The sequence below is a fragment of the Poecile atricapillus genome, chromosome 2 (assembly GCF_030490865.1).
Source record: "Poecile atricapillus isolate bPoeAtr1 chromosome 2, bPoeAtr1.hap1, whole genome shotgun sequence".
Taxonomy (NCBI): domain Eukaryota; kingdom Metazoa; phylum Chordata; class Aves; order Passeriformes; family Paridae; genus Poecile; species Poecile atricapillus.
The window spans coordinates 95,864,760-95,892,718 of NC_081250.1; the positions used below are offsets into that span (position 1 = coordinate 95,864,760).

Sequence of the window (27,959 nt, forward strand, 5' to 3'; positions counted from 1 at the left end):
ATGAAAAAACAAACAATCAAGATAGTGCTTGAAGTTCCCTCACTTAACAAAAGAAAGTGAGTGACTGCAAATCCTTTTGTTTGGCCCACAAATGATGCATCATGCAGGCCTAGTCTTGCCAGTAGTATTAAAGGCTTTTTATTCAGCCTGCAACACGTAAGCATGGGGGCCACGGGGGCCATGTGTCTGCATGTGCACAGAAAGGTATCTTCACAGAGGCACTTGAAGAGTCACATGTGGTCTTTCATCAGATCCTGAGTAGTCTGAGTTAAGTTTCTCTAAAGTCAAGTTACAGTCCAGATGAGGAGTGGTAAGAGAATTGTATAACATCTATGAGATGTAAGTGTCTAGAACAGTAGTCATATAGCTGTCTGCTCAGTGTCACAGTAGCCAACACCTCAAAAATAAATAGTAATAAATGGTCATAGAAAGCAATTGTATATAAGCACCAAAGGCTAAACTGTTTTGCATACACAATACAAAACATGCAGACAGGAGACCTTACTTATGTCTCTGTGCATGCAGCTTTCTAGATACAAACATCAATATCTATATACCAATAAATCAGATGTGGGGTTTTTTTTCCATGCTGACAAATAACTGACGTTACTTGAAGCACACAGGCAAAAATTTTACCCATGGACATTATCTTTAAGTCTTCAGGCTGTTCCCTCCAGAAAATCCCATGTTAAGATATATCAGCACCTATAGAGCGCTGCAGGTGGACATAATTTTTCCTGGGCCCATAGACTTTGGTGTGGTGTGACTTAGCAAAGGCACCACTGACTGCCATTGCTAGCTCTTTCACAGGAGTGCACCTAGCACAGTGTCTGTTACGGTTTTGTTTGTTTGCTTGTTAGTTTGTTTTAAATGGATGTCCTGGGGTGACTTTATGATACTGGTATCCCCAATCGTCTGGTTTATGTTATATATTAAGTTCTGCACCTTTAAGATTGGCTTTAAGAGCAAGAGAAGGGGAAGAAGAAGCGCGCAGTTTGTGTTAAAGAAAAATATCACTCCCACACATCCCGCTCCTGGACTGTGGTGTCTGCAGCATGGATCTTTCATTCCACTGTTTTTCAATAAAAAGTGGACTATATAAATTTTGGTGTCCAGAAGCCCCCCCAGAAAGGTAGCTTTAGAAAGGATGTACTTCCAGGATCTTACTGATCCTTCCACTGTGATGAAATGAAACTTTACCTTTTGAAATTGTCACTGGAATGTCAGGGTTGTTGCCAAATTGAGGATGTTAACCCTGTCTGGAATTTGAAGTCTTGTCAGGAAGACAATAAAGCACAAGAGACAAGTAAAACAGTGCTAATTCTTGCAGTTCTAATTGTAAAAAAAGAGTGATGCAAACTTACATGAAATTCATATGAGGGCTCTGCCACCACTTGTTTCTTTATACCAGAATATGTGTCAGGAGCGTATCATGTTGAATATTTTCAGGTTTCTGTTACAGAAATGTTTACAGGTTTCAATTCTAAGCTCCCTTTCAATTCCACAAATAAAAAGACTAGCATGATATTTGAATTATTCTTACAGATATAAAAAGAAACAAAACAAAACAAAAAAAAAAAAAAAAAAGAAAAGAAAAAAGAAAGAAAAAAATTGTAACTACATTGGAAAGAAAAAAAATTATACCTGCATTGGAAAGATGGGGAACATGCAATTGGCTGACAAGTCATGTCATTTCACAGTGAGAGATCATCAAAATGATCTTAAGACAGGTAGCAAAATCAGCATTATCCACACATACTTCCACAACATCTGGTTTCATTTAACTACAGATATGTTTAAGTCTGTCTGGAGGCCGACTCTGCCAAACCTCCAAGGATTTAGTTTTCTTATACTGGGTTTTTTTAATAAAAATTCATTTAATTTTAATAATAATTCATTGCAGTAAAATGAGAGCCATTTATTACCCTCTATTGTCTGTTATGTATGAAGATGTCCAGCTTGCCAGAATTTACAGCTCTGAGACTATGTAATTAATCTCTTGCAAATTCACAAAGCAAGTTTCTCAAATAGACATATATCTCAAATACAAACATCAAGTCTGGTACATTGTGCATCAATACATTAAGATGTAATGTGGTGGCAGATCAGAAAATAATATGCAAAAAAGTATGCTACATGAAATAGAGATTTAGTCCTTATTTTTAATCTTCACTAAGTCAACATATTATCCACCCGGCACATGCATCCTAGTCCTGTTAGAACTACATCCAATGAAATAAGAATGTGTTTTTACTGTTAGCTCTAAAGGAAGAATTTTCTGGTTACACACTGAAATTCTCAAATGCTCATCAAGTAAGGAATGTGACCATTTTTCTTTGCTGTTGGGATGCACCTTATGGAGAGTGGACTTCAGAGCTTAAGCAAGGTTTGGTTGGGCTTTTTTTCCCCTCCTGGGAGTAAAATTTCTTAGCAAAAAGAATCCAAATTTCACACCTGTGAAAGTGTGTTTGTACTTTGGTTCCACAAAAACGCACAGCTGTTGTTTCTGCATTGATAAGTAAGTGAATGTGGCATATTTCACTCAAAGAATCTGAGTGAAATTGCATAACAAAATATAAGCACATTTTCAGATAGTATTTGCAATTTTTCAGCCTCTGTGAGAGCAGATAAATTAACTAGGAACTGTCTCCATTGTCCTCCATCCAAACAACTCATTCTGAAACAGAGAAATCAAGAATTAGGAATGATTTGTAAAATTGCTTTGCATAAAAGAAGGGGCTACAAAACCCATGTGAAATACTGACTGTTCCCATAATAGCAGGAAGAGAATAAACACTATAGGATGAGGTAAGGAGCTAGAACACGTAAACAGGATACAAGCCTAAATGCACCATAGGATGAGAGGTTTCCTTGGATTCTTTTGGACCCCTAAGCCAGAGGAAATGGAAAGAGGGGGGTCAAAAGAACTGAAGGGAGCATGTGCAAAGAGACAAGGTAAAAAGTTCAGCCGAAAGAAAAATGCTGACTTTAGTCCCAAAGACCCCCAGACGACCACCAGAGTGACCAACAAGGAGCATTGTGCAGCTGCATATAGGCGTGGAACTGATTTTTATACTAAGCAGAGACAGGCGGGGTTAGCAAATGAATACGTATTAGGCGTACTGTGTAATCCTACATTGTAGAGAATAAAAAGGGAGAAACAAGTCTCCAAAGCGTGCATGCCTTTGGAGGAGATATCCCCATGCACCTCAGCACTGAATAAATTCATACCTACTCTTATAACTACTCTGCAAGTTATAGGGGGTCCTTTCTATTCCGCATATCAGTTCCACGTGACAACCAGCTGAAAACTAGGAACTGACTCACCTCCTAAGAAAGTTCTGGAAATGTCAAAATGACTTCTAAGTGACTTCAGGAAGAAGACTCACACTGATTCAAGTTCATAGCTGAAAAAAAAATATGAAAAGAGGTTTCAAGATTGCATACCACTATGCTTGTGTTGTTACCAGCTAATTTTGAATTTCCTGGTCTACTTGTAATCTACTGGTCTACACGTAATCTAATGTAGCAGCATTGCAGAAAAACCTTTGCTACATATTTGTCAAAATTATCTGCAACGCGGCAGTATTCTTCATACACTGTTCTGAAGAATGCAAGTGAGAAGCTCACTGAAATATTTGGCAGTAAAGTAGACAAATATGCACTCTGTTAAAAAGGAACTTCTCATATTTTTGTATTCATATATTTGTTAAAAATATTTAATGACACACCTTCCTAAAGTGCATGATGTGTCTGCAGCTTCAAATACAGCCATATGTGGAGTTGAACCCAATGGTCCTTATGGGTCCCTTCCAATTCTAGATATTCTATGATACAAGGTATAAACTTGAAAATCAGTTAAGCTTCACCTTGGAACAAGAAGTATTTAACTTTACATGTTACTTGCAGATGGAATGTTACAGCAGAAACAAGGGAACTCATGGGTCCTCACTGGCACCAGCCACTGTGGCATGCACCTCTGTGTCACAGGTAAAGGCACAGTTGCACAATCTTCCCTGTCCAAACATGGACTATGAACATCCTTAACTAGGAAGGTATTTTATAACATTTTGTGAGACAAGCCAAATGCTGTATTCTGAAAGGAATAACTAGCAGGAGTCAAAGTTAAACTACTTGGGAGTAGTGTGACTGAAAAGGAAAGCCATAACTATGTGAGTAAGGTTAATTTCCACTTTCACAGGCTAAGTAGACAATGACCTGATTAGTTCCCAGTCTCAGGAGGCTGCTCATGTCTCTATGCCTTCAGCTCCTGTTGTCAGCATCTTATTCTCCATGATTTTAGCTGACACACTTTTCATCCTTCTCTTTTGAAACATCACTTAAGGATTAAAAACTGTGTTTATCTAATGTAAAAAAGCAACTTTCACACTTAGACCCACTAATCTAAAATGGAAATTGAAATCTTCTAATTTATTCTTTCACATTAATAATCAGTAGAAAAATATGATCCCATTCTTGAGTGTTTGATTCCCTACAACAGAGATGTACAGCCTACAAGAAAAAGGAAAACTCGGGACAAGCCTTCCTCTCCCAGGGAGACAGGCAGAACTTGACCGGCTATGTATGGGCACCTGTACTGTTATGTGTGCTCTGGGGGCTGTGAAACACTGGCATGGGTTGCCCAGAGAGGTGGTTGGATGCACCATCCCTGGACACATTCAAGGTTAGCTTGGATAGTGCTCTGAGCAGCCTGGTCTGCTTCATCCTGCTCATTGCAATGGGCTTGGACTGGATGGTTTCCAAAGGTCTCTTCCAGCCCAAACAATTCTATGATGCTGTGATTTTTAAGGTGCCTTCCAACCTAAATCCCTTCATGATCCAGGTCTTCTGGACATGCGCACAATGTTGTTTTCCCATTATTCAGTCATTAGTAAAAAAAAAACCTGAATCAGAATGGACAAGAATATTTACTTTTTTAAATCAATGGGTGGATTAGATCTTGCAAGTGTACATGTATATACAGCTACATACATGAATATTTAGACACACAAATTGTACATATGATTTCTGTAGTTGGCCATGATTTGAGAATATCCAATATGCTCTGCCATGGCATATGTCACATCTAGAATAAGGCTAACAAATAGAAGTAAACTTTAATCCTATTTCTAAGGCTAGTATTGTGGAGTTCTCATTAATTTACTGTGGCAACGAATAGCTGTTAGTGCAACCAAGAAGAAACATTTCTAGAAACGTTGTATAACACTACAGATCTTCGAAAAATACACACAGTTTCTTTTTTTCACAAGGCTCCAAAAATGAAAGACAGAGTGGATCATTCTTGATCTAAGAAGGGAAGAGTATCTCTCAATACCCTGTGGGTTGGAGTTGCTTTCCCAATGCTTGCTTTCTTTCATGGACAGGAGAATTTGAAATTGAAGTTTTATGCTCTTTCTCTTCTCTGGGACTGAAGGAGACATGGAGATGGTCTGCATAATTCAGTGGCCCCACTGTTTCACTCACATAGTTTTAACTTGAGATTAAGTGGCTATTTCAGAGCAGAACCTTATTTCAATGCACTGCTCTAAGACTGTCTGTGCTTATAAAATTATGCTCTTTTTTGACTCTCTTTTATTTGTCATTCCAAAGAACAACAGTAAAAATACATAAGCCTGTCTTCCATTCCAGCTTCATAATGTTGTAGAACACATAGACAACATATATTATAGTGGTATTTCAGAGCAGTCATATTCCTAAAATACAGTCTCCATCCCTCTTTCATGGAGAAATCTGCCACCTCCATCTCACCAAGTTTTCAGCTCTTCTGCCAAAAGGGTCATATTTTTGAGCAGAGGTTTCTTTCCATTATGTTTTAATTTAATTTGGGGATGGTTCTGTATAGGACTAAAACTATGTCTCAATGATCCTTCTGGGTCTCTTCTAACTTGGCATATTCTGTGAGCCTGTGCAATTCTGTAACTCGTAAAACCACTGCAAATCCAGAGACTGCAATGTTTTATCTCAATTATACATTTTGACATATTTCAGTAAAATTCCTGCATGTACCTCTATGGTGTGATAGCTTTTAAGTCTGGACCAGTCTGCCCTGAGTCCTGAGCAGACACTGGAGTACTCAACCCCACAACATTCATTACTGTGCTGATTCCTAAATGCTTTCAACAGGTGAAGGGAACTGGGAAATCACAGAGAATTATTCTGCAAATTGATGATACCCAAACCAGATTCTGGTCTTTGAGGCTTTTGGTCCTTGTCCTGGACTACACTGCAGTTCTGCAGGCAGCAGTGCCAAGTAGGAGACTGAGCTGAGTCCTCCTTTTCCTTTGAACACCATCAGCAGTCAGAGCCAGAATCCTTACTCAGCTCTTGCAGCTGAACTGTGAGCCTCACTGTCTCAGGTAGGGCTGAAAATGGGTGTTTATTGAGAATGTATGAGTATTCCCTTCTGTTGACTCTGCATCCACAACTTTGTTCTTGCAGATTTTTGCAGGGAGGTAACAGGAGAGAAAGGAAAGATCCCAAGTACTTCCTGTAATTTACTTAATATCATTTTTTGTAACATTAGGGATAATGCTACTGGTTCAGTTGGTTTGGTTGTGTGTGAATTAATTATGTTAGAGTAAAAATCACATTCTAATGTTCAAACAATCTAGATTTGAATTGTGAGCTTTGTGCTGGGTGCTTTGCCTAAACAGCAAAGAGAGCTCTCAACTAATTTGTTTTTATTTCAAAATATATCACTTGCCTTTGACTTAATTATTAATGTAAACCAATGCTTTAAAGATGTTGGAGTCAGAGGCACAGAGTATGTGCCCTTATCTATGACACCTGGCTCTGACATCCAAGCAAGCATTGAATTTCACATAACACCATGGAAACAACTGTTAAATAGAAAAACTGAGAGTGTGAGTGTGTAAGTTAGAGAGTTAAGTCACTAGGTGAAAAAGTTAGAGTTTAAGGTTTAAGCTCTTTTAAAAAACAAAAGACAAGATGGAGGATTTAGGGTATTGTCTCTTCTTGCCTCTTCATCTTCTTCTAAGGGTTTTTGGGTAGTAATAAGTGATTGGATAAAAAGTGCCACAATGCAACACACAGGTATCGGGTCAACGGGTCACTAAGAAAAATAATTTACTTGGCATTTGTTAATTGGATAAATAGACATATAAAAGACCTTGAAGAAGTTCTTTGTTAGCCATTCTGCACCTCTCCATCTTAGTGTATATAGATCCTTGTACTCTGCATATATGTAATATAGATAAAAGAAGAATTAACAGCCAAGTCCAAACAAGAGAAAACTGCCTCTCTCTCATCAATCTCAGTCCAAGGGGAAAAGAACTCAGCCACCAGTGTCACATCCTGACAAAAGGTAATTAACAACCAGTTGCTAATTGGGTGGAAAAACACCCTTCTGATGACAGACTTTGGCCAGAACAGGTGTTTATAAAATTTTCTTTCTATTGTATGGAAAGAATGTCACATGAAGAAAACATTATTGATTCTTAAAACTGCTCACAGCACAGTAAGAGGTGATTTGGATGAGAGGGAAGACAGAATCTAGACCTGGAATTGTTTATTTATTGTTGCAGTTCTACTTACCTCAGTGATTATATCCATAAATAGATATTATTAGGCAAGCCTTCCCATCAAACTCAAGAAGAACATTTAATTGCACTTCCTATTTAAAACCTTCTTTGAATGACAAGGAAAGAGATTAATTTGAGAGTAGATCTTTCTTCAAAGAATTACATAAGTATAATTTTGTATCTAGTTAGGAGGAAACTACAGTGCATATTGCTCATATTCTGAAACTGGAATGTGAGCTAGGCAGCATGAAGAGTGATACGACAAAACAGAAATAAAATCATGTTGATAAAATAGATGTATAAATTCCCTTTGTCCTGAAGTTTAAAACTAAAATGTAACATATTCCATTCAGTAAGAATGAATTATCCCTAACCCTATTTTACAGCATTAGAGGATAAGATCACTTGATGAACCATATCACAAATGCATGCCATTTAGTAGTATGCCAAGAAATAGCATTTCATTTATTTTTTTTTCTCCACCAATTCACAGCCACTGAATATGTGATTTATATGTTTTATATAAGTTAGAAAGTTTAAGGAAGAGCTTTGCTGATTTTTTTTATATGATCTGTCGGTTGATAACCTCTGTGTGGGAAGTTTCATGTAAGTTCCGATGTAGCTTTGATATCTCCAGGAAAAAAGCTGCAAACAATTTGGTTCCTTCAATATAGTTGTGTCTGTGAAGAAGGAAGGAAACACAATGAAGACTTGTCAGGCTGTCCTTTTCTTAAAATTAGGAACATAGTCCAGTGAAGTTTTTTGAGTCTTTGGAGAAATTTGCAAGGTTGGCAACCCCCAAAAATTACCCAGTGCACAGAAATGCTGGACATCCTTCGATTTGGTTCTCCTCTAGATTTACTTCAGAAAACCTTTTTCAGGTTTACATCCCCAAATTGGTATTACCTGTAGCAATAGCAGTGTTGAGGCTTTAATGAGGGGAGACCAAAAGTATTTGAGAATTATTACAAGAGTCTCCTCTTTCCAGAGTTCAGCATGAGTTGACTCAAAGCCTCTACAAGTGGTCAGGCAACACACTAAATAGTGGCTTACCATGATGCCTCCCACAATGAACATCAGTGACAAGTTTACGCTGGTTTTTTTACAATAATGCTAGTTATGGTCCCTGGACTATAAATAAATCTTTATAGCCATTTATACTGAAAACCACCAAAATCCTTACATAACCATGAGTGTCTGTGACTGGCACAGTTCAAAATAGATGCCGCGACGGTAGAGTGCCCATCTGCACCATTGTCTTTCAGACCAGTGGCAAATTTCATTGCTAGTGAAGTGAAAATTGCCAATGCGATGAATTTAAAGACTGAGTAGACACCCCATGAAAAGTGTATAATGGTATGCATTAGACTGGGAATTTTGCTTTCTGTTTAGCGCAGCAGCTAGTGTGCTGGACAGAGTAGGTTTGGGCTGTGCAATGCACAGCAAAGCTTCCCATCTTGGCATGCTCATTCATGGGTACCAAGGGACTTCAGTTCTACGCCCTTCTCTAATAGCTGAAACAGACAAATGAAAGAAACCTGCTTATTTTCTCATTCTGGGAATGCTCCCCATCATCAGCTGCTCCAATGGGAAGCATCATCACACTTTTCTGTGTTACAGTCTGAAACATTCTGGCAACAGGAATCGTTGAGCCATCACGAATGAAATCTGGATCTTCTCCAAAAACTGAAATACATGGGGAAAATGAATTAATAAATAGGTGTAATTCAGGTGGTATTTTCTGCTATCATGTAATTAAGCAAAGAGATGATGCTAAGACCTGCCGAGTAGAAATGGGTTTTAGTGTGTAGCAAATTGATTTGACTAATCAGCTCTGCTCTATAAACCTCTTGTTTTTTATCAATACAAAAATAAATAAATGAGGCCTTTTGGCTACTCCTATGAAACATATCAAAATTCAGTAAGGTATGGAAGATATTGATGAGTTGTTCTATCAAAATTAATGAGATTTATAAGGGTAAGAGGCTGCAGCACTGAAGTGGGAAATCTGTTTTGCCCTACTGTTGAGCACAATGCCCCTGCACACTTGCAAACACACTAAGAATTGGGAAAAAAAAAAAAAAAAGGAACACACCTGTTTTTATTGCCCGTCTTGCTGCTTTATATAGTAGATTATTAACATCTGCAAGCCAGGGCTTTGCACCCAAAGGCATGGACACTTTCAGTTTGTTTGGACTGTTCCTCTTGGAAAAGACACCTTCCAAGTGTTCCACCACCTGTAGGGAAAATACTTTTCAAAAAAGGTTTCATCTTGCAACTCAAACTTATACCCACATTCCTACTTCTCTTGGAAACAGGTAAGTGCTGAAAACATTCAGTTTACTACAAGTCTGGATTTGTGAGGCACTAAGAAGGGACTTAGTTTACATAGTAGTGGCCAAAAAAAAGATTTGTCTCTTACCTGTTTTTTCACAACTGAAAGGTCCATGTGGGGGACCTGACGGATTGAGAATTTGCCAATTACTTTTGCTGGAATGACTGTTTTAATGCCTTGTTCATGGAAAGCTCCTTCAATCCCATGAATAGAGAGAGAGGGGTAACGCCACAGGTGTAGAAGTATTTCTTCCTTTAAAAAAAAGTTTTAAAATGTAAGGGATGACACTGGAGACAGCCACAATTGATATAAACAAGATGTTTCCATCTGAAAATTTCTATCTGAAGACCCCCGTATTTTTAAGATATTTGATATTTAATTTCAACTGATGCACGTGTATTTTCATTTTTAAAAAATCCTACTACTTTCTGTCATAGAAAGATTTAAATGGGAACAATTTTTCATTAAAAATAAGAAAAATAGAGCATTGTTTGAAAAATCTTGAAAGTAAATTTTCCTAGTGCAAAGTAGTACCAGAACAACTTCTGATCTAATTGCCTGTTTATCCCAGAACTTATCACTGGAGAAACCATGCAGCCAGATCCATCCCAGATTATACGAGTGAAGAAATTCTACTAATGTATACTAAATAACACAATAGGAAAGATTATAATTATCAGTAACCAGGTTTTCCTGGAGAAGATGCAGAGGGGAAACAAAATATTATGATTATTATTCTAAGGAAAATAGGAGAAATACATAAATATGAACTGGTCTTCATGCAGAACCTCTGGGCGCTGCTGCTTTCCTTCAGTCTTATGAGACTAGACCTTTATCTATACATAAAATTAACATCAGTTCATCCTCATATAGATAAAGTATCAAAACTCAGATAGTGTAGTTACATTATACTTTTGTATTACTGATTCTTACTTAGATTTTAGTCTAGCTTCAGGTAATTTGAAAGCTTTTTCATGGAAATAAAAGCATCCATGTTAGCAGAACCTACACCAGAACAACTGTGTTAGTGATAAAAAATTAATCAACTCCTTTCTCCCAGCTGCTACTCCTGTGCAGAGAGATCTTTCCAAGCCAGCCCTTACCTGCTATTTTTTTATTTAGGATATAATTTTTAATTGCTGGTAAGGAGAGGCTTGTAGCTTTGGATGCTTTTTATGGCAGGCTTGGCAGACATCAAAATCTGTGTTAAATAAAAGTCACCTTACATATCTGCCTAAAGCTTCCTCCCATTTTTTCAAAGCTGAATACAACTTCTTTCCTACTATGTAACCTAAATGTAGGCATTTTAATGCGTGTTTTATTTGGCTGATTAGGCTTAGGGGGAGAGAAGGGGTAGTCAAGGAAGGGAAACTTATACTGTTAGTTTTGCATTATTTCTTTTAATTGATTATTGATATTTCAGATCACTTTCCCCAGATGCAGTGCCCTATATTTTCAGCAAACTAATTTTATTTACCTTTTACTCCTCAGTGCTCCTTTATTTTATTTTGAGCCTGCCATTGACTGAAAACATCTTTCAGTTTGGCTTTATACATAAATGCTGCAAATAGGTGATATAAATTCTTTCTGCTGAGTATTCATACAGATTCTGTTACCTTGGTGTCATAAAGGAATTTTTTCACACCACAGTTTTTTCTATGTTCCTCTAGATCAAATTCAATTGATTCATATAATTTCCTTTCTTCCTCTGTCAGGGCAGCAACACTGTCGTAGATTCCAGGGATCTGAATATGACCTGTGGAATCCACAAGGCTGTCTACAAAATAAGATGTAGATATCAGCATAAGTGGAGCCTATTTCTTCACCTTGGCAATCATAACACCTTCTCCCTTCTACCTAGCTCTTTACCAAATTAGTAAGCCTAACAGCTGTTTGCATCTGCCAAGTTGCGACACCTAACTTGATATATTTGCATATTTATTAAGAAAACCATTGAGCTGCTGTTTGTGTGTAGTGTGTGATGTGTCAGCCCAGCTTCTGACATGAAAACATCATCCTCCTGGGATACAAATCAGTATTAAAAAGTCGTGTTTCACTATGTGTGTATGTATTAAAATTGCCTGTAATCCTTAGATGTGTGTGACTGACATCAGCTTAACATGTCTGAAGTCCTGGCTTTACTGGGGACATTCCCTTCCTCAGCTGCCACCATCACACTTGTGCTGAGGTGTGGAAGCCTGGGGTCTTTCCTCAATGAGACTTGCCTTACAACAATTAAATGTGGCCCTGCCCTTCATTAGGCTGCTCCTAGGCAGCGCTCCCCAGCAATGATGTGTGCTCTCACCCAGCAGAGCTATCAGGTCCAGCAGCGGCTCGTGAATGATGCCTCCAAAAGTTCCAGAGTGAAGGTCCTTGCTTCCACATTCAACCTGCACCAAAAGAACTGGTTACATGTAAATACTCGCTACCTTATTCTTCTGTGAGTGTTTGTTTTCCACAGTGACTATTGGTTCCAGTTTTTTTAAACAAGACCACAAATGAACATTAAATGTTGGGGTTTTTTTCTAATTATTAAATGGAAAACATCATGTCAGGAAAAATCTGCTTTGGCAGAGAAGATGAAGCTCTGTTGTCAACCACCAGAGAGAGAAATTCAGCTGTGTGTAGCACTCACATCTGAGAGCAAGGGTCCTCCTCCACTCCCTCTTTTGCTTCAGTAAGATTAAAGACATCATACATTAAACATTTGCATATTATTAACTGTTTTTAACATTGAAGAATAAATTCTTCTAGTTGTCTACCCTTTTTATTTAATGCAAAATCTTCTTTTAAAAAGGCAAAAATTAATCTTGTTTGATATTAAGAATATATGTCCAACCTTAATTCAGGATTGCAACAAATAAAAATTTATAGGTCTCTTGAATAACAAGGATTTAGAATAGAGGCATTTGAGTTATTAAATGGGTTCTCTTTCCAGACACATTTTCATACTTGAGTTTATCATAAAATATTTTCCTGCAAAAAACTTGTTTATTCTTCTCAAAACCTCATTACAGCTAACTGTCTACTAGCGGGAGAGATCATTTTTGATGTTTTAATAGCATCATTTTTCTTAACCAAGACTTAGAAGAATTGAATCAAGGCTGCCAAGGCTTTTTCAGTTAAAAAAAAATTCATTCTTTTTCAGACATAAAGGTTAATGCAGATTTTTCTTTAGTTCTCAAGTTTTTTAATCTTCTCTCTGAATTCCTTTTATGCTTCATCAGGAAGCATTTCCAGATGAGAAATTTCTCATCTTTATTTCACAGTAGCTCACATTGCCTGCTAAATATAGCACATTGGCTACAGTGAACTTTTATTTGCTCCTGCCAATGGTTACAAAAATTTTGTGTCGCTTTTAAACCCAGAGATCCAGCTGAACTGAGTCCCTTTAAGCTGATTCATTGTACTAAGCAGTATCTGCTGCAAAAGGGCAGAGCAGCAGAAGAGATGTTTTTGGAGAGAGTTGGAGAGGCAGGTGTAGGGATGGTGGTGCACAAGAACAGATTTGATGTGCAGAGGGGAGGATGAGAAGAGGCTGGAAGAGTGGCAGGAGAGTAATGGAATAAGAAAGGGATCAAGGGACGAAATGATTGAAGAAAAGTTTATGGAAGTGAATAAGGCTAATTGAATTGAAATGAGGAAGGAAATCTGCAGAAGCCAAAAAGGATGCAGAAGAAAGCTCTGCACTTGTAAATATTAAGCCTTCTTCTTCAGTCTTTCTCTGCATGCAGATGTAAGTACAGCTACATCATTGCTGTCTGTCAGGGGCTCAGTTCAAGTGAGCCTGTGTCCTTCACCTCCACAAAGAAGCAGGCATTTCCCCGACTCCCATAGGTAAGGGCAGGCTTTTTGTTGCTGAGCCACAGGTTGTCTGAAATTACAATATAATCAACATCAGAGAAGAACCTCTGGTTTTCTTCCTCAAGTAGCTTCTCTAGCCCCAAGGATCCTGCTTCTTCCATGCCTTCAATTACAAACTTGAAGTTCACTGGCGTAGCCTACATAAAAATTTGAAAAGTCTGGGTAAGAAACAAGCATTTTAAATTTTTTTTTTTTAAAAAAAAAGGCTTTAAAATTAGGAGCAGATTGGTTTGCTGTACAAATTGTGTTAGGATAAGAAAGATGTAGGATGAGTATGCAGGATATATAGCTTGCTTTATTAGAAAAGCCAGTGATAAACACATTGGTTCTCAGAAAAACTTGTTCTTTTCCTCATGTTTTTATCTACTTTTCATTTTTAAAGGAAAAAAGGTGATGTCTTTTTTTCTTCTTCTTTGTATTTTCAGAAAATTTGCTGGAATATCTCATTAAATGGGCTTTCTCTCAGTGCTATTCAATATTCTAATTGCTCTGGAAATTCTAACTGTGTAATAGCAATTGCATTTCCACAGAAAATTCCTGCCTCTTATATTTCCACTGTTACTGCCCACGTGGGAGCCACTGGTTGTGGTTTTCCCAACATTGTCTATCACCAGACTTACATGGTGAAAAAAATGTTGTCAGTGACTCTACTATAATTGTCTTTTTAGCACTCATAAATTTGCAAGCCTGTTGGTTGATAAGGATGCATTTCCAAGAGTAATTTGGAGAACTTTTATTATGGAATAGTGGGAGTTGAAAATGCTGACACATCCCATAGGGAACATAAATTTCAACTTAGTTTCCTACTACAATTAATTTTCTCGTTAGAGGTTTTAAGATGTTTTCTCTTTTGATTCAATACTCAGATTAAAGGCAAGAACGAATGTGTAAAATTAAATGAACCTGCATCAGGGATGGAGCATCAGCTGGCCACAAAAATTTTAGAAACAAACTGTTAATAAATATTATTTGATGGTCCGTGCTGTTTCCTAGAGAGAGGCTTCAAATGACTAAAAGTCCTTTTTGCTTGCTTGTTAAAATGTCATGATAGTTATTAGTGATTTTAAAAACTAGGAAAATGTCAGACCATAATCATATCCACTTACAACAACTATTCTTTAGGCAAATGTGTAGTGCTTAAGAGAGACCAAGGTCAATTCAGTACTACAGATGGAAGAAAAACATTTTTTCCAGAAGGTTGTAAGGGGACTTGAAAAAACTCAAGACTTAATGCTCAGTTTGTGCCATAATGTCATACAAGAGACAGAAAACTGTTTCTCAGCACATTAACAGAATATGTCATGCAAATTCACCTTAAAGAATGATAGTTAACCCAGTTACAAGCCTAAAAGATATTTTGGTTTACCTTTATTTTAGGGGTAAAACTACTCCAAAATTATTAAATTATTTGAAGATGACTATGCTGGACACTGCAGTAATTTAGGCAAATGTCTGACCTCAGAAATTCATCAGACTGAGTGATTGCATTTGTACTTGGTGAACACGCCCATTCAAAGTATTTGCTTTGATAAGCCTAATCTGTTGGTGACATAACAGCCCATTCTGCATGAACATTTTTAGATACTTATTCTTTTCATGCAGACACATAAATTGAAGGTATCTTGTAGGCAGACCAGACAAAACCAAAGATTAGCAGAATGTATCACCAGAGATAAGATTTCATGAGTATTCTGTAATGTCTGTTATTTTACCATTTTAAAAGCTCTCAAGAAAACAGGGTATCAGAGCTGTGTAATGTATGTTATACATATTGAATGCTTCCCCGTGGGTTTTCCTCTGCAGGGCAATAGCAGCAAGACTGTATTTACATTGCAGACTGTTCAAAACAGAAATGCTCAAAGACAAATCCTTACTAGAGTGGGACCAGTGCCATAAGTGTCCTTACTCTGATGCCCTTGCATCAGAAGTAGCTAATATTTGAAATTGTATGTAGTCTGTTGGGACAGAGAGGTCTCATCTTACTCAGGAATGTAAATATATCCCTCCAGAGATATAAATAATAACAAATAATAGTAAAGAATAAAAATTAGCAATAATAATAGAGAAGTCCTCATTGATACCTACTAATTTCAAGGCTCTAAATGTTTCCACTGCATTTATCCAAGCTAGGACAGGTCCCTTATTGTCTGTTGCTCCACGCCCATAGAGGTTTCCTTAAAAAGAAAAGAGTAAAGCTTTTAAACAATCTTTGAATTTTCCCTCATCACTTCAATGTAATTGGCAAATTCCAGTTGTCACAGAAGCTTAAGTGATGGAGAGAAGAAGTGTCAAAAGTGTCAGGATTTCACTGACTCATTTTAAATCAGGTGTTCAATTGCTTCCTAATGGACTGGTACACTTTTTTCTCCCCTTTCCTTCCTTTTATATGCATCATGTTGTGGTTTTTGCTGAATTTTTAAGTTTCACTTTTTTTCTCAGAAACTGTTTGTTCATACCAGATATTCCTGAAGGGTTTGCACAATACACAGCCTCTGGACACATCATTCAGACCAGGTAACAAGCACCAAAATCCCTACAGATATATGCCATGAAATGCAGAAACACTAAGCTACAAGTCTAAGTATGTAATTCCTTTTCCAGCAGTACATCATGTGCAGTTGTGACTGTACGTGAAACTGAAATCTGCCCCGTGTATAAACTTCTGTAGCAGTCCCCACTGGATATACCCTGGAAAAAGGCAGAAAAATTACACCATCATGGCTGTTGAGAATTTATCAGATAATGAGAAAGGGCAACTCAGTGGCTATAGCCTGGGAATCAGGATTTCTGAGGCCTTACTCATCTGCTGACCGTCTATCCATTGTTTTTGTTCCTTCAGTCAGCTAGCTATGCTGGAAGGATAATTACATTTCGGGGTACTGTACTCACTTTCTTCCAAGCAAATGCTCCTTAGCTCCAGCATGGCAGGTGGAGGTACAAAAGTGGCATGAAGCAAGAGCAGGAGGTGCAAGGGAGGATAATGGTTGATGCAAAAATCCTGTAAGAACTTCTAAGCAGAAGTGGATTCTCTATTGAATACTTTATAAAGCATCTTTAACCTCACATTGCTTTTCCACACCAAATATTAGGCAGTCACTGGTGGGACTCACTAGTCACAGAACAATCATCAAAGCTGAAAGCTGCTGGACACATCCCAAAGATTTCCACAGGAGAAGTTCTCATGCTTTGGTTAAATATACAGGAACTCATCTCCCAGTCAGAACCTTGGTCATGTATTCAAATAATGATTCAAAACTTATGAAAAGATGCACACCATCTATTTCAGTCAGTGTGTAGGGGTCAGTGTTCCATCCATCTTCCTTCTTGGCAGGCTGCACATCCACATGACCATAGAAACACACAGTGGGGTTTTGTGGATCCTTCCCCATCTCCCCAAGAATCACAGAAGGCAGTGGGAGGACTTGGCCATCAGGCAGCTGTGAAGAAAGGTTAAGAAAAGGCATCTAAGGAAACCAAACCTAAAACTTACAAATGTACAAAAAATCTAAGTTTAGATTTTTAGAATTCTTAGCATTGAAAATACTTCTACGCTCAATTGATTTTGATTTGATTGAGTGCATAAATCTGACTGCATCCAGTTTTAAGCTGTTTAGAGAAACTAAGACTTTTCTCCTCAACTGTTTATTTCCTGCTGGATTTTGTAGAGTTCTTCTAACATTTTGTTGTCATAAATGCCCTCCTTACCAAGATCTCATGTCTCAGCACTGGAGACCACAGAGGTAACCTTGTGCTATGAAGCCTATTGTGACACTGAATAGTCAAAAGCCACACAGATTAGTTTGAGGTTGGATTTCACCACAGACAGAGAGGGCAGGAGGCCTGTAAGCTCAAATAGAGAAACCAAAAAAAATGTTGCTGGCAGGAGGCAGTAGCTATGTCACACTGTCTTAAAAACAGGTTAAGGCTAATCCTCTAATGTGGCTCTGTGCAGAACAGAGCTCCACACAGCCCAATTGCATTCTCTGCAACTATCAAATGACACAACCTGAAATACTAGTGTTGCTATACTGCCAGATCCTTGCGCTAAGAATCAGAATCGTCACCAAAAGTCCCAGAGAAAAGAGAATCACTATAATTGAACCTTTGAATTCCTGTTAGAGTAGAAATGCAACAGCCCAGGGCAGAAAAGAGCCCATGGCTACAGTAAGGTAAGTAAATTAGAGACTAAGTTCTCTCAGAAATTAATTCTTTCCTGTTGCTTTCCAACAATGAAAGAAAATAGCTTAGATCATTTGTCAGAAGCTCTGAAAACTAGCAATGATGCTCTAGGTAGCTAACCCTTTCTGTCTGACAGCATTTTCCTTGTCAAAAAACACTTCCCTCATCAAGAAAGTTCAGTGACAAATGATGCATTAGTTCTCATGGTTCATTACAGACAAAAATTTTAAAATGAGCCCCAGTAAAAAACTCAGTTCTTTTACTTTTGCAAACTGCTTCTATCCAGTTAAAAGCATCAAACTCCCTTCTATGCAGAGAACATCAATTCGCATTTGGATTGCCTGTGTGGTTCCCAGTATGCTCTCAGTTCTCAGACCTGATTTCAGCAGGTATCATGCAGGACTATTGATTAATTTGTATCTAGCTTTCAAAAAATAACTATGTCATAACATACATGTACATAGCACTGAATGCAATAGGTAGACCCATGTGTAGGCATAATGTTTTAAGTCCAAGAATCAGATAAGCACCTGATGTGACCCCAAGTTTACTAAATTAACAGTGGCTCCCAGTGCTGCAAGTCTGTCTGCTGCCAGTGCCATCATTCGCATTACTTCTTTTCGCAGATGTGGCTGAACAGAATCGCTTTCCACAGCCACCCATTCCTTCAGATCCTGCGCAGGAAGAAATGTGCAATTAGGTGATCCAGAATGTCGTTGTCCTTGGCCCTTGTATCAGAAATCTCACATTGGAAGAAGATTTTCTTTCTCTGTCATCACAGCATTATCATATTTAAAGTTTCAGGATAGAGAAGAATCTTTTAGATGTCTCCCCAGGGTTGAGATTCCTGACTTTCTAAACAGGGAGGGTGCTCACAATTAGGCATTCAGATTGTCATCCCTGGATTTAAACTCCAGTGAAAGAGGAGGTAGACTAGATGCTGACTAGTTTGCATTATAGAAATGGCATTATGTACAGCTTACCTTGGTGATCCTCATGTGGATTTAGAAGTGCTCATAGATTCAAAGCGTAACTGATACTGACTGGACTGATTATGTTTCTGTATTTTCACAGAGGGCTGATGGAAATGAAAGCACAAACCAGTGTGGGACCAAGACTCCTCTCCTTGTAAAGAGCAAAGCTACAAAACTCAGTTCTGAAGCAAAGACAGAGAGCGAGCATCCTATCTGACTTGCATGCCCATGCAGGTGCATTTTTGACTTAGTGGAGCCTCTCTCTGAACACACTCAAAGGATACCCAGAACCATCTCTTTTGTGGAAGTCCATGCAAGTCCCTCCTTCACCCCAGGGGTCCCCAGCAGTTTGTCCCCTTGCAGCCTTGCTGTGTGAAGTGCATATTGCACTCCTGATGCCAGACCTGGAACCCTGCACCAGCCAGAGGAGCCCAGTCCTCTGGGGCACCAGCTCTGTGTTCATCATTTCACTGCAATATAGCTCCTACCTTGATAAAGTCACTTTGATGTGCATCAATATACTGGAAGATCTCCATTTCCAGCAATGAGGATGATGAGGAGGACATTACTGCCTTCCAGAGCAGCACAGGGCCGAAATGGATGCTACCTGGAAGTTAAGGATAAAATTCAACATTACAGATATCCTGCAATATGCATTTCTTTTCAGCACTAGAAAGCAGACACAAAGTGCTGAGCTTATTTAAGTCTCTTTTAATCTCCTCCAGACAGAAGAAAGAGTAAAATTTCATATTGATTCATAGTCATATATAGACATAAAACTTCAATTGATTCATAGTCAAGTTGCTGAAAGAAAAAATTGAAAAAATGACCAAAGAGTGAATCTTTAGTTTCAGCTTTGTAAATAACTTAGGGGTAACATTTTCTAAAGAAACATTTGTTGCATCAGTTTTTCAGTATACAAGCATTAGATTTTAAGTTCTGGGAAGACAACCCTGGCAATTAAGGGGCAAGACTTGCAGACACCAATAGCCCAGAGGACTCATCTTTCTTTTCGTTTCCAGAATCATAGAATATCCTGAAATGGAAAGGGTCCACACAGATCATTGAGTCTGACTCCAGAATCTGCACAGGACAGACCCAAGATCACACCATGTGCCTGAGAGCACTGTCCAAACGCGCCTTGAACTCTTCCCTGGGTTCTCTTCTCCCAGCCTCTTCCAGTGTCCAGCCACCCTCTGGGTGAAAACCTTTTCCTGGTATCCAGCCTAAACCTCCCCTGACACAACTTCAGGCCATTCCCTCAGGTCCTGTCTCTGGTCACCAGAGAGAAGAGATCAGTGCCTGCTGTTCCTCTTCCGCTGGGGGAAGGGGAAGTTGTAACTGCAATGAGGTTTCCCCTCAGCCTCCTCCAGGCTGAACAGAACAAGTTACCTCAGGTGCTCTTCACATGGCCTCAAAGCCCTTCACTATCTTCATAATCCTACTTTGGATGCTCTCTAATGGTTTCATGTCTTTCTTATACTGTGGTACCCAAAACTGCACACAGCAGTCGAGGTGAGGCCACTCCAGTGCAAAAGAGAGCGAAACAATCCCCTCTCTTGCCCTGCTGATGATGCTGCAGCCCAGGACATGATTTTCCCTCCAGACTGCCAAAAGAAGGCAGAAAAATTGATTCACTGACACATATTCCATATTTTATGTGAATAAGGGAAAACAAGCCTGACTCTGGAGAGTATTAGAAAACAAATAGCTTTTGTGGTTGATTAAGAACAGTGACAATACGGAAACACTTGATAAATGCAGAAGTCATTTAGTACCTGCAAACCTCTCTGCCATCTTTTTCTTTTTTACAAGATTTTAAAATGTGTTTTTCTTATTCCTCCAGTTTTCCTTTCATGTTTGCTTGAAGTTGTTGCTGTAGTGTCTTGAATTGGTATTAGCAGAGTAATTGTTGGATGGCTAAATACTTGGTCTGGCTAAATTCAGAACAGCTGCTCTATCAGGCTGTGATAGGATGGACTCCAAGGCCAAAACCCAATGCTTCTCTAAATATATTCTATAATAATAACAAAAGGTATAGTTGCAGGTCCATCCATAACTCCTTAACTTTGTTGCATTGCTAAGGTGATAGGCTATGGTGATATTAATAATTTCAATTATGTTTCTCTGCCAGAGAAGGAAGATTGAAAACCCAAGAGTGATGAACAAGATGAGGGAAACGTTCACTTTGGCTGGAGATCCTGGCTGTATGAAGGATGGGCTCCATTTTCCAACCTTCCCTCAGAAGCAAGGTTACAAGGCTTACCTCACTTTCTGAAGTGAAGCTTTCAGAAGGCCTCTGACAGTAGATATATTTCCCAGTGTTCAGTTTCTGACATCTCTTGACACTGGAAACACTGGTATTGAAAGAGACCAAATGCTGAATTTGCAGGAGAGTGAAGCTGCAAAGCACTGTTTTGGAGAAGACTTGTTAACCAAGCCAAGAAAATCCAAATTTGGAGGTGGTTTTTAGGATGGAGATATTAAATTTACCCATATCATTTAAACATAGAAATATTTTTAAAATACTAAACCCCAACCTTAAGTGATGGTCAAAGTATCATTTTCTTCTCGTATAGTTTTCTCCATAAAACAGTAAACCCTACCTCCAAGAGCTGAATCTAATCAACAATCCCCTTCAAATATTTTCATCAACAGTCACAGCAGCAGCAATTTGTTCTAAAGCAAAAGTGATTATTCAGGAATTTTAGAAGCAAGCATGGAAAAAATCTGGGCACTTTAGGCAAGACAAAGCAGTTTCTGGGATTTAGCAACAAAGACATGGTTGAGAATGAAGTTTTGATAATTTAGGTTCCAGTCACCCTTGGATTGAGATTCTGTAGGTAAGGCTTAAGAACAGGAATTCTGCAACAAACACCCTGAACTTAAACCCCCCAGTCTGACTATTTCTTCCATCCTTGGACTGTTCAAGTGGCTGCAAATATTTGTCAGCTGAAGCCCATTTTACAGAGAGCAACAAGAAGTAGGAATGTGGACCACAGTCATGGTCAGGAGGGCTTCCCAGGCTGCACAGGGCAGAGGAGAGAAGAACACGAGCCCCAGACTGGGGTGGTGGTAACAGGACCCTGGTGAATGGGACCCTGAGTTTCCTGGCACAGACAAGACACTGGCACTTGCTGGGGCAATGCCTGGGTATATACAGGAGGGCATCTGAGCCAAGACTTTGCAGGTCACATTCAAAAGGGGTTCAAGGTACTTGAAGATGATCAGAGTTAGGTAAAAGCTGAGTGCAGAGGCCATTTATGTTGTTTGCTTCTCTTTTTGTCACAGTGTGCTTTTGGGGGACCAGGCAATGGCTCTGCATGTGCAATGCTGTGCAGTCTCCAGTGTGTCCCAGGAGGGCAAAGTTTACCTTCAGGGTGGTCCTTTTGGCTGATGTAGTGTATTCCACCTGGGAGCTGGGTCTCACAGAGGGGAGCTGGCTCCCACATGAACTGAGGAGAGGATGGGACCATGATGGGTGCATTTGTAAGGGGCTCTGGAAAAGTGCAAGGCACTGCACCTCCAGAAGAAGGTGATGGCAGTAGGAATGGTACAGGGAGCATTCATCTGAAGGTGGGATGAAACCTAGTTTTGCCACAGACAAGAGATCCCAGGATTTCCATCAGCTGTTCATCTAGAGAGGCATCAGGAACATTATCTTCATTTGCCACAAAGCTGGGTGGATGCCTCAGTTTCACACATATTTCACTCATTTTTCTACCTTGTAATTTCCAAACCTCAGTCTGAAAACATTTACAACAGAGGCCACTGAATGCACCCTCCTTTAACCTTACTGTAGAAAACATGACAGGCTTCTCAGGTTCACTTATATTAAAAAAATAGTTCTTTTGGTTATTCCATGCTTGAACAAGGAAGATCACACCAGAGGTCAGAACATGGCTGCTAGAGGCACCAATTGCAATCATGCAGTGGATTTAAATATCAATATCTCCATCACATATGATTTCCCCTCCTTCTATTCAAATCTTTGATATTGCTGAATTCTATGCACTTTCACTCTAAAAAAAAATAGTGTATATATATATATATATATATATATATATATATATCACCTTATGGTGACTTGAATAAATACGTACCTTTTAATGTCAGAAGCACAAAAGGGCTGTTTGATTTTACAGAGGATGTCTGCTGTGGAGCTGGTGTATTTCCCTTTTTGTCTCAGTTACGTGCAAATGACCTGGAAAGATGCAGACAAGAGACGTATGTCTTTGTCATGTTTCATTAGCATTTAACTGTTTAAGAAAATGAAACAAGGAAGCTAAAATGCTGTGAAGGAAAAAAAACCCAACCAGCCAAGCAAAATATCCTAGGGAAATTAGGAAATATTCTGTGATATTTTCAAAACAGATCAAACTTCAAGAAAAGATCATAGAATATCACAAAAATACTTTTGTTCATAAACAAAAGTAAGGAACAGTGGCAAAGTTTGGAAAATGAATGTGAGGAGATACCAAGCAGCAGAGTGCACAAAATATTAATAATTCAAACAAGAAATTAGGTAACAGCTATGTTTTGCTGTAGTAGAAGGAGGGAGGGAGGGAGGGTGAGTAGCTGGTGGAATTTCATGTTAATGCACTACTAATACACAAAGTGCTGCTCAGGAGCGTTTGGATTGCAGCTGGAACAGCTCATGTCAAAAAGGGAGCCGGTTTAATAAAGCTGTAGAAAGATTTCAGGCAAAGCTGAAATATCTCAGTGTCATGAGGAGGGGAAAAATGATTTGAAAGAATGATAGTTGGAGGGGATATCAAACAAAGACTTCAGTGTTCAATGTCAAGTGTATTTTATTTGATGTCATTTAAAGGAGCAGTTGCTGCTCTATAGAAAAATGTAGTATGCCTATTTTTAGAAATAATACATGACAGTCAGTTGTGCACTTTCTCTTCCTTTGTTCCTTAGTAGTAAGAACATTTTTTGTCTCGCTTCCTCCCATGTCGTTAAGCACTGTTAAAAGAAAACTTGGTGTTCTTCTGTGGTGATTTAACAAGAAATCCAAGTTGATTCTTTGATAAAATATCAACTAAACTAACAAATATTTGAGAAGTAGCTCCTTAACATGCTTTGAAGGCATTCTTGTCTCTCCTGAAGCATGTGCTTCATGTGCTTCCCTCTCTGCAACACAGTGTTTCAAGTGGGTGCAGGGAGGAGGGTGCCAATGAAAACTGAACATTGGGTTGCAAACACCCCAGAGAAAAACTAGACTGACTAGAAAAACTAGTCCTGAGTCAGGACTCATCTGGTTTGCAAATGACATAAAGTACATTTGACACCAAAGGATATAAAGATGTTCATGGCAGTAGGAACTAATTTAGCAAATCAATGGTGGACTCCACTGAAAGGAACGTTCCTTCTAAGCAATCACCATCAAGGAAGATAACTGAGATAATGGGGGTATTTTTTAACTTCCTTTAACAATACTCATTGATAATTGGCATACCATTGATGGAAGCAGGCAATCAAGCCACAGTCACCTGTCCAGTTGAGTGAGATCCTTGGAGAAGGAGCACAACTCTTCATGTGGCAGCTCTCAAGCCCAGCCCTGACCACATGCAGCCACTGTTGTCCTAATGACCAGGAGCTGCAGGGATCCAGACACCTGCAGGGGAATAAATACCAGCTCTCAGCACCTGACTGCATTTGAAGATTACTACAGAAGTATCATCCAAATCAGGAGACTGTGTAATGAAAATGTTTGGTGAGAAGCATAGGCAAGCTCTGTACATGCTGGCAGGTGACACTGCAACACCCAGTGCTGTTTTCAGCAGTCAGCTCTTAAAGTGTTGCAACATCAGTTGCCTGAATGGTGTTTTGGAAAGCAAAGACCAGCCCTGCCCATGCTCAAGCCAACCCTATAGTGAAAAAGTGAGACCCTACTTATCAGTTCTGTTGTGCTGTAATACAGATGATATTTTAAAAGAGCGTCCTTATCTCTAGCTGCCTTTGTTGCTGATGGTGAGAGCTTGAACTGGAAAGGTCTCTTTTACCTGCAGAACAGGGACATTTTATCTCAATTGTACTTAAAAGTTCTGCTGTTAATAAAGACATAGTTTTAAGTTAAAGATTAATTTTGGGTTTAGATGTTCATTTCTGCCTCTCTATCATATAATAATGAAATCAGGATAGCCAAATCAATACATCAAGTCATGAGAAATTTTCCCATCATCTTTTTCTTCCTGAAAGTCCAGTACCCCAACAGGAATCCCAGTGCCAGAAAGCACTTCAGCATTGCTGGTAAGTGTTGCTGCTTTACAGTAGTACATTGGAGGACTGAGAGAAAATAGGTGGATTTTGTTTTGTCTTGAAAAGTGGAAGAAGAAAAGGACACATTTCTGTTAAGGCAAGGCCCTTTAACCAGGAAGTAATATTGCCTTTTGTACCCTGTGAGGAGGAGTAATTCAGTATTTACCTAAGATAATTTTCTGCTAATTGGTTTACAATCAGATAAACATGGGTATAAAAGTATTCTTCCTGGAAAGACAGCTCTGCTGGCTCTTGCTCTTTTCATGGCAAAAAAGGTTTGTAGGAAAGAATTTTGGGATGTGCGTATTTGTGCCTAGATATGGATAGCCTCACCGTCTTCTTGCTGCCACATCTCCCATAGCAGAAGGGAGAACTGCTGAATTTGTAATCAATTTTAGGTGCTTGCATCTGCATGCAAATTTCTACCCTTAAAGTCCTCTTCCCATTTTGAAAGAACCTCTACTGACATGGTCAAATTCAGTAATAGGCATAATAAGGTAGTAAGTAATAAGGGAGATCCAGATCCTGTCTCAGAGTCTTACAAAGACCTTTCTTTTTTTTTTCCTTTCCTTTAATCTTCACTTGATTAAGGTGTAAAAACTCTTTTGCAAATGAAATGCAAAATGTGAGAGGAATTAAATGTTTGTTTTAATTTATTTAAGATAATACTGTTTTTACATGAATCCTGTCTTCATTTATCTTAGCTTCAAGTGTTTCACACTGGAGTTATTCCTGAATTAGAATAGCACAAGTGAGATTAAAAATAGATCTACTATATCTAGTTGATCCATTAAACTATTTCTCTATTTATCACATAATACTACTGAAGAACTATACTATCACGTGGAAAAAAAATCTATTATTACTTTATAGCTTAGTATTTCATTGCTAATTGCCCCTTATTTTATAACCTATAACTTGGAACAAGGTTTAAGGTCCACACTATAAGAGATTTATTTTGTTATGGTCCTTATTCCATTTATGGGAAATCATAAACATTGCCAACATTGTTTAGAAGGATTTTTAAGTACAGGCAGGTTTATCTCTTTAATAAAAACACTCTTTGATGACAGCTTATTAACTACAAGAAATGCAAGAACCAGCTCGAATAGTTTGGCTGAGTATCCTCTTTGGGATACAGTAAGTGTTTAAGCAGGAGGAAATAGACTGATTGAAGGAAAATAAGAGCGGAACTAAAACAATAGGATAAAGGGGGTGGAGGGAAAGCATTACTGGCTCTGTTTCTCTTGTTATTTGAAAATGTAAACAGTCTAGGGCAGAGATGGTCCCCTACTTTGCGTTTCTATTAGTACCTCAGGGCAAAGAGTAGCACCGTCACTTGGTTACAAAGTGATGGTACCTTCACTTCATTGCAACTTCAGCAGAATTAGCATGCTTTAATTGTTACCTTGATTAAAAGGGTGTCCTAAATAATTACAATTAATTATAGGATTATAATTAATCCTAAATTTGGGTGAACAAATATGTAAGAAATATGTTGCTAGGACCAATATTTCATTGACACAGAAATGATATGGTGGTTTTCCATGTTCCCTGTTACTCCATAAGCAGCTATCTCTAGTTCAAGATAGTTATTTTTCATTTCTTGAAAGTGTAGTGCAGAAAAGCAGGAATGTTGCTGTCATCTCATAATCAGTGGTACCTGGTTATTATTGCAGCTTACTGACATTTCTCAGTATACTCCCTTATTAAAAGTTACCTTTGCATCCCAGAAGTATTGGTGTAGAATGGAGAGGCCCTTTCACACAAGTCCCCAAATCTCCCTCCCCTACAGATATTTCTACTTCCCTGTGCAGCAGCAACAGCAAGCCCTTCCACCTCTTTGCTCCTTCCCACTTCAGACTGCAGTTAGAAGAGTATTTCCCAGCCACCATCCTTCAAGATAATCACAATTGATGTCAAAACACAAGTTAAGCAAAATTGTCCACTCTGAGAGCTTGTCAGTAGTGGAGTGAGACTGTGATAGATTCCTCCTGGTATAGAGGAAAAGATCCCTAAAAGACCCTGACTTAGTAGTTGTTACCTGGATGTCAATAATCACACCTGGGTATATCAGTGGAAGAAGATTGACATAGAAAAGGTCCCCTTACCCAGGCAGGAGATGCTTCAGAAGGATAGGTGGCTGCAGACTGTCCTCTGTACAGAGCAGTGATGTTCAGCACCTTCCAGGAGCAGCGCCACAAAGATTTGAGGTGCTGTGTGAACGAAGAGCAGTAACACGGAGCTCTCTCACCGCCTGGTGGCTCATTCAGCAACCTCTCTGTACCCAGAGCTCCAAGCACACACTCTTTAAGTGATAAGCCAAACAAACAAATTCTTGTCCAGTGCCAATGCCAGTACACTGCTCTGAGTGCTGAGACAGGAGACTGTCCTATTTTTCCAAAAGCAACATTGTAAATTCATTTGGCTTAATGATTAAGCAAATTTTTTTCAGATATTAATCACACTGAAATGATGGCAAGGGGTTATTCCTATCTTGATATCCTTCAGACAGCTTTTCTCAGCCAAATAGCATCAGTGTTCCTTAGGGATGATTAATGCCCTCCTTGCAGGTAAGGCTTTGATCCAGCTAATAACTCATATTCATTTCCAAACAGACCCACCAGACTGGCTCTTCAGGCTCACAGAGTAATCATTAACTGTGTAGCCCTTTGTTTATGCAGCTTTTCCTACTGCCTCCTCCCAGCTTTCTGTGAGGTCCAGGAATTGGCAGAGTCAGGGCACAGGTCACTGAGGTGGCGCTGTGCATGGTGTCCT

General features: G+C 38.8%; 1 protein-coding gene across 7 annotated transcripts; it reads right to left on the bottom strand.

The window, feature by feature from the left end:
• Positions 1 to 27,773, bottom strand: CNDP1 (carnosine dipeptidase 1). Of its 7 annotated transcripts, none has more exons than XM_058832017.1 (16): positions 27,293 to 27,773; positions 24,379 to 24,537; positions 23,018 to 23,118; positions 21,181 to 21,271; positions 19,403 to 19,521; positions 18,471 to 18,614; positions 17,036 to 17,198; positions 15,847 to 15,935; positions 13,698 to 13,898; positions 12,203 to 12,287; positions 11,514 to 11,674; positions 9,985 to 10,149; positions 9,658 to 9,799; positions 9,101 to 9,248; positions 3,328 to 8,242; positions 1 to 2,677 (listed from the first exon to the last, which is right to left on the bottom strand). In XM_058832017.1, the coding sequence occupies exons 5-15, from the start codon at positions 19,478 to 19,480 to the stop codon at positions 8,125 to 8,127; spliced, it is 1,494 nt and encodes a 497-aa protein (XP_058688000.1). In that variant the 5' UTR covers positions 19,481 to 19,521; positions 21,181 to 21,271; positions 23,018 to 23,118; positions 24,379 to 24,537; positions 27,293 to 27,773; the 3' UTR covers positions 1 to 2,677; positions 3,328 to 8,124. The 7 variants fall into 7 exon arrangements, with proteins under 7 accessions (XP_058688000.1, XP_058687999.1, XP_058687998.1 ...); XM_058832016.1 differs by having other exon boundaries at positions 21,181 to 21,326; XM_058832014.1 differs by lacking the exon at positions 21,181 to 21,271 and having other exon boundaries at positions 1,579 to 2,677; positions 3,328 to 3,407; positions 7,576 to 8,242; positions 27,293 to 27,772.
• Between the last annotated feature and the right edge of the window lie 186 nt (positions 27,774 to 27,959).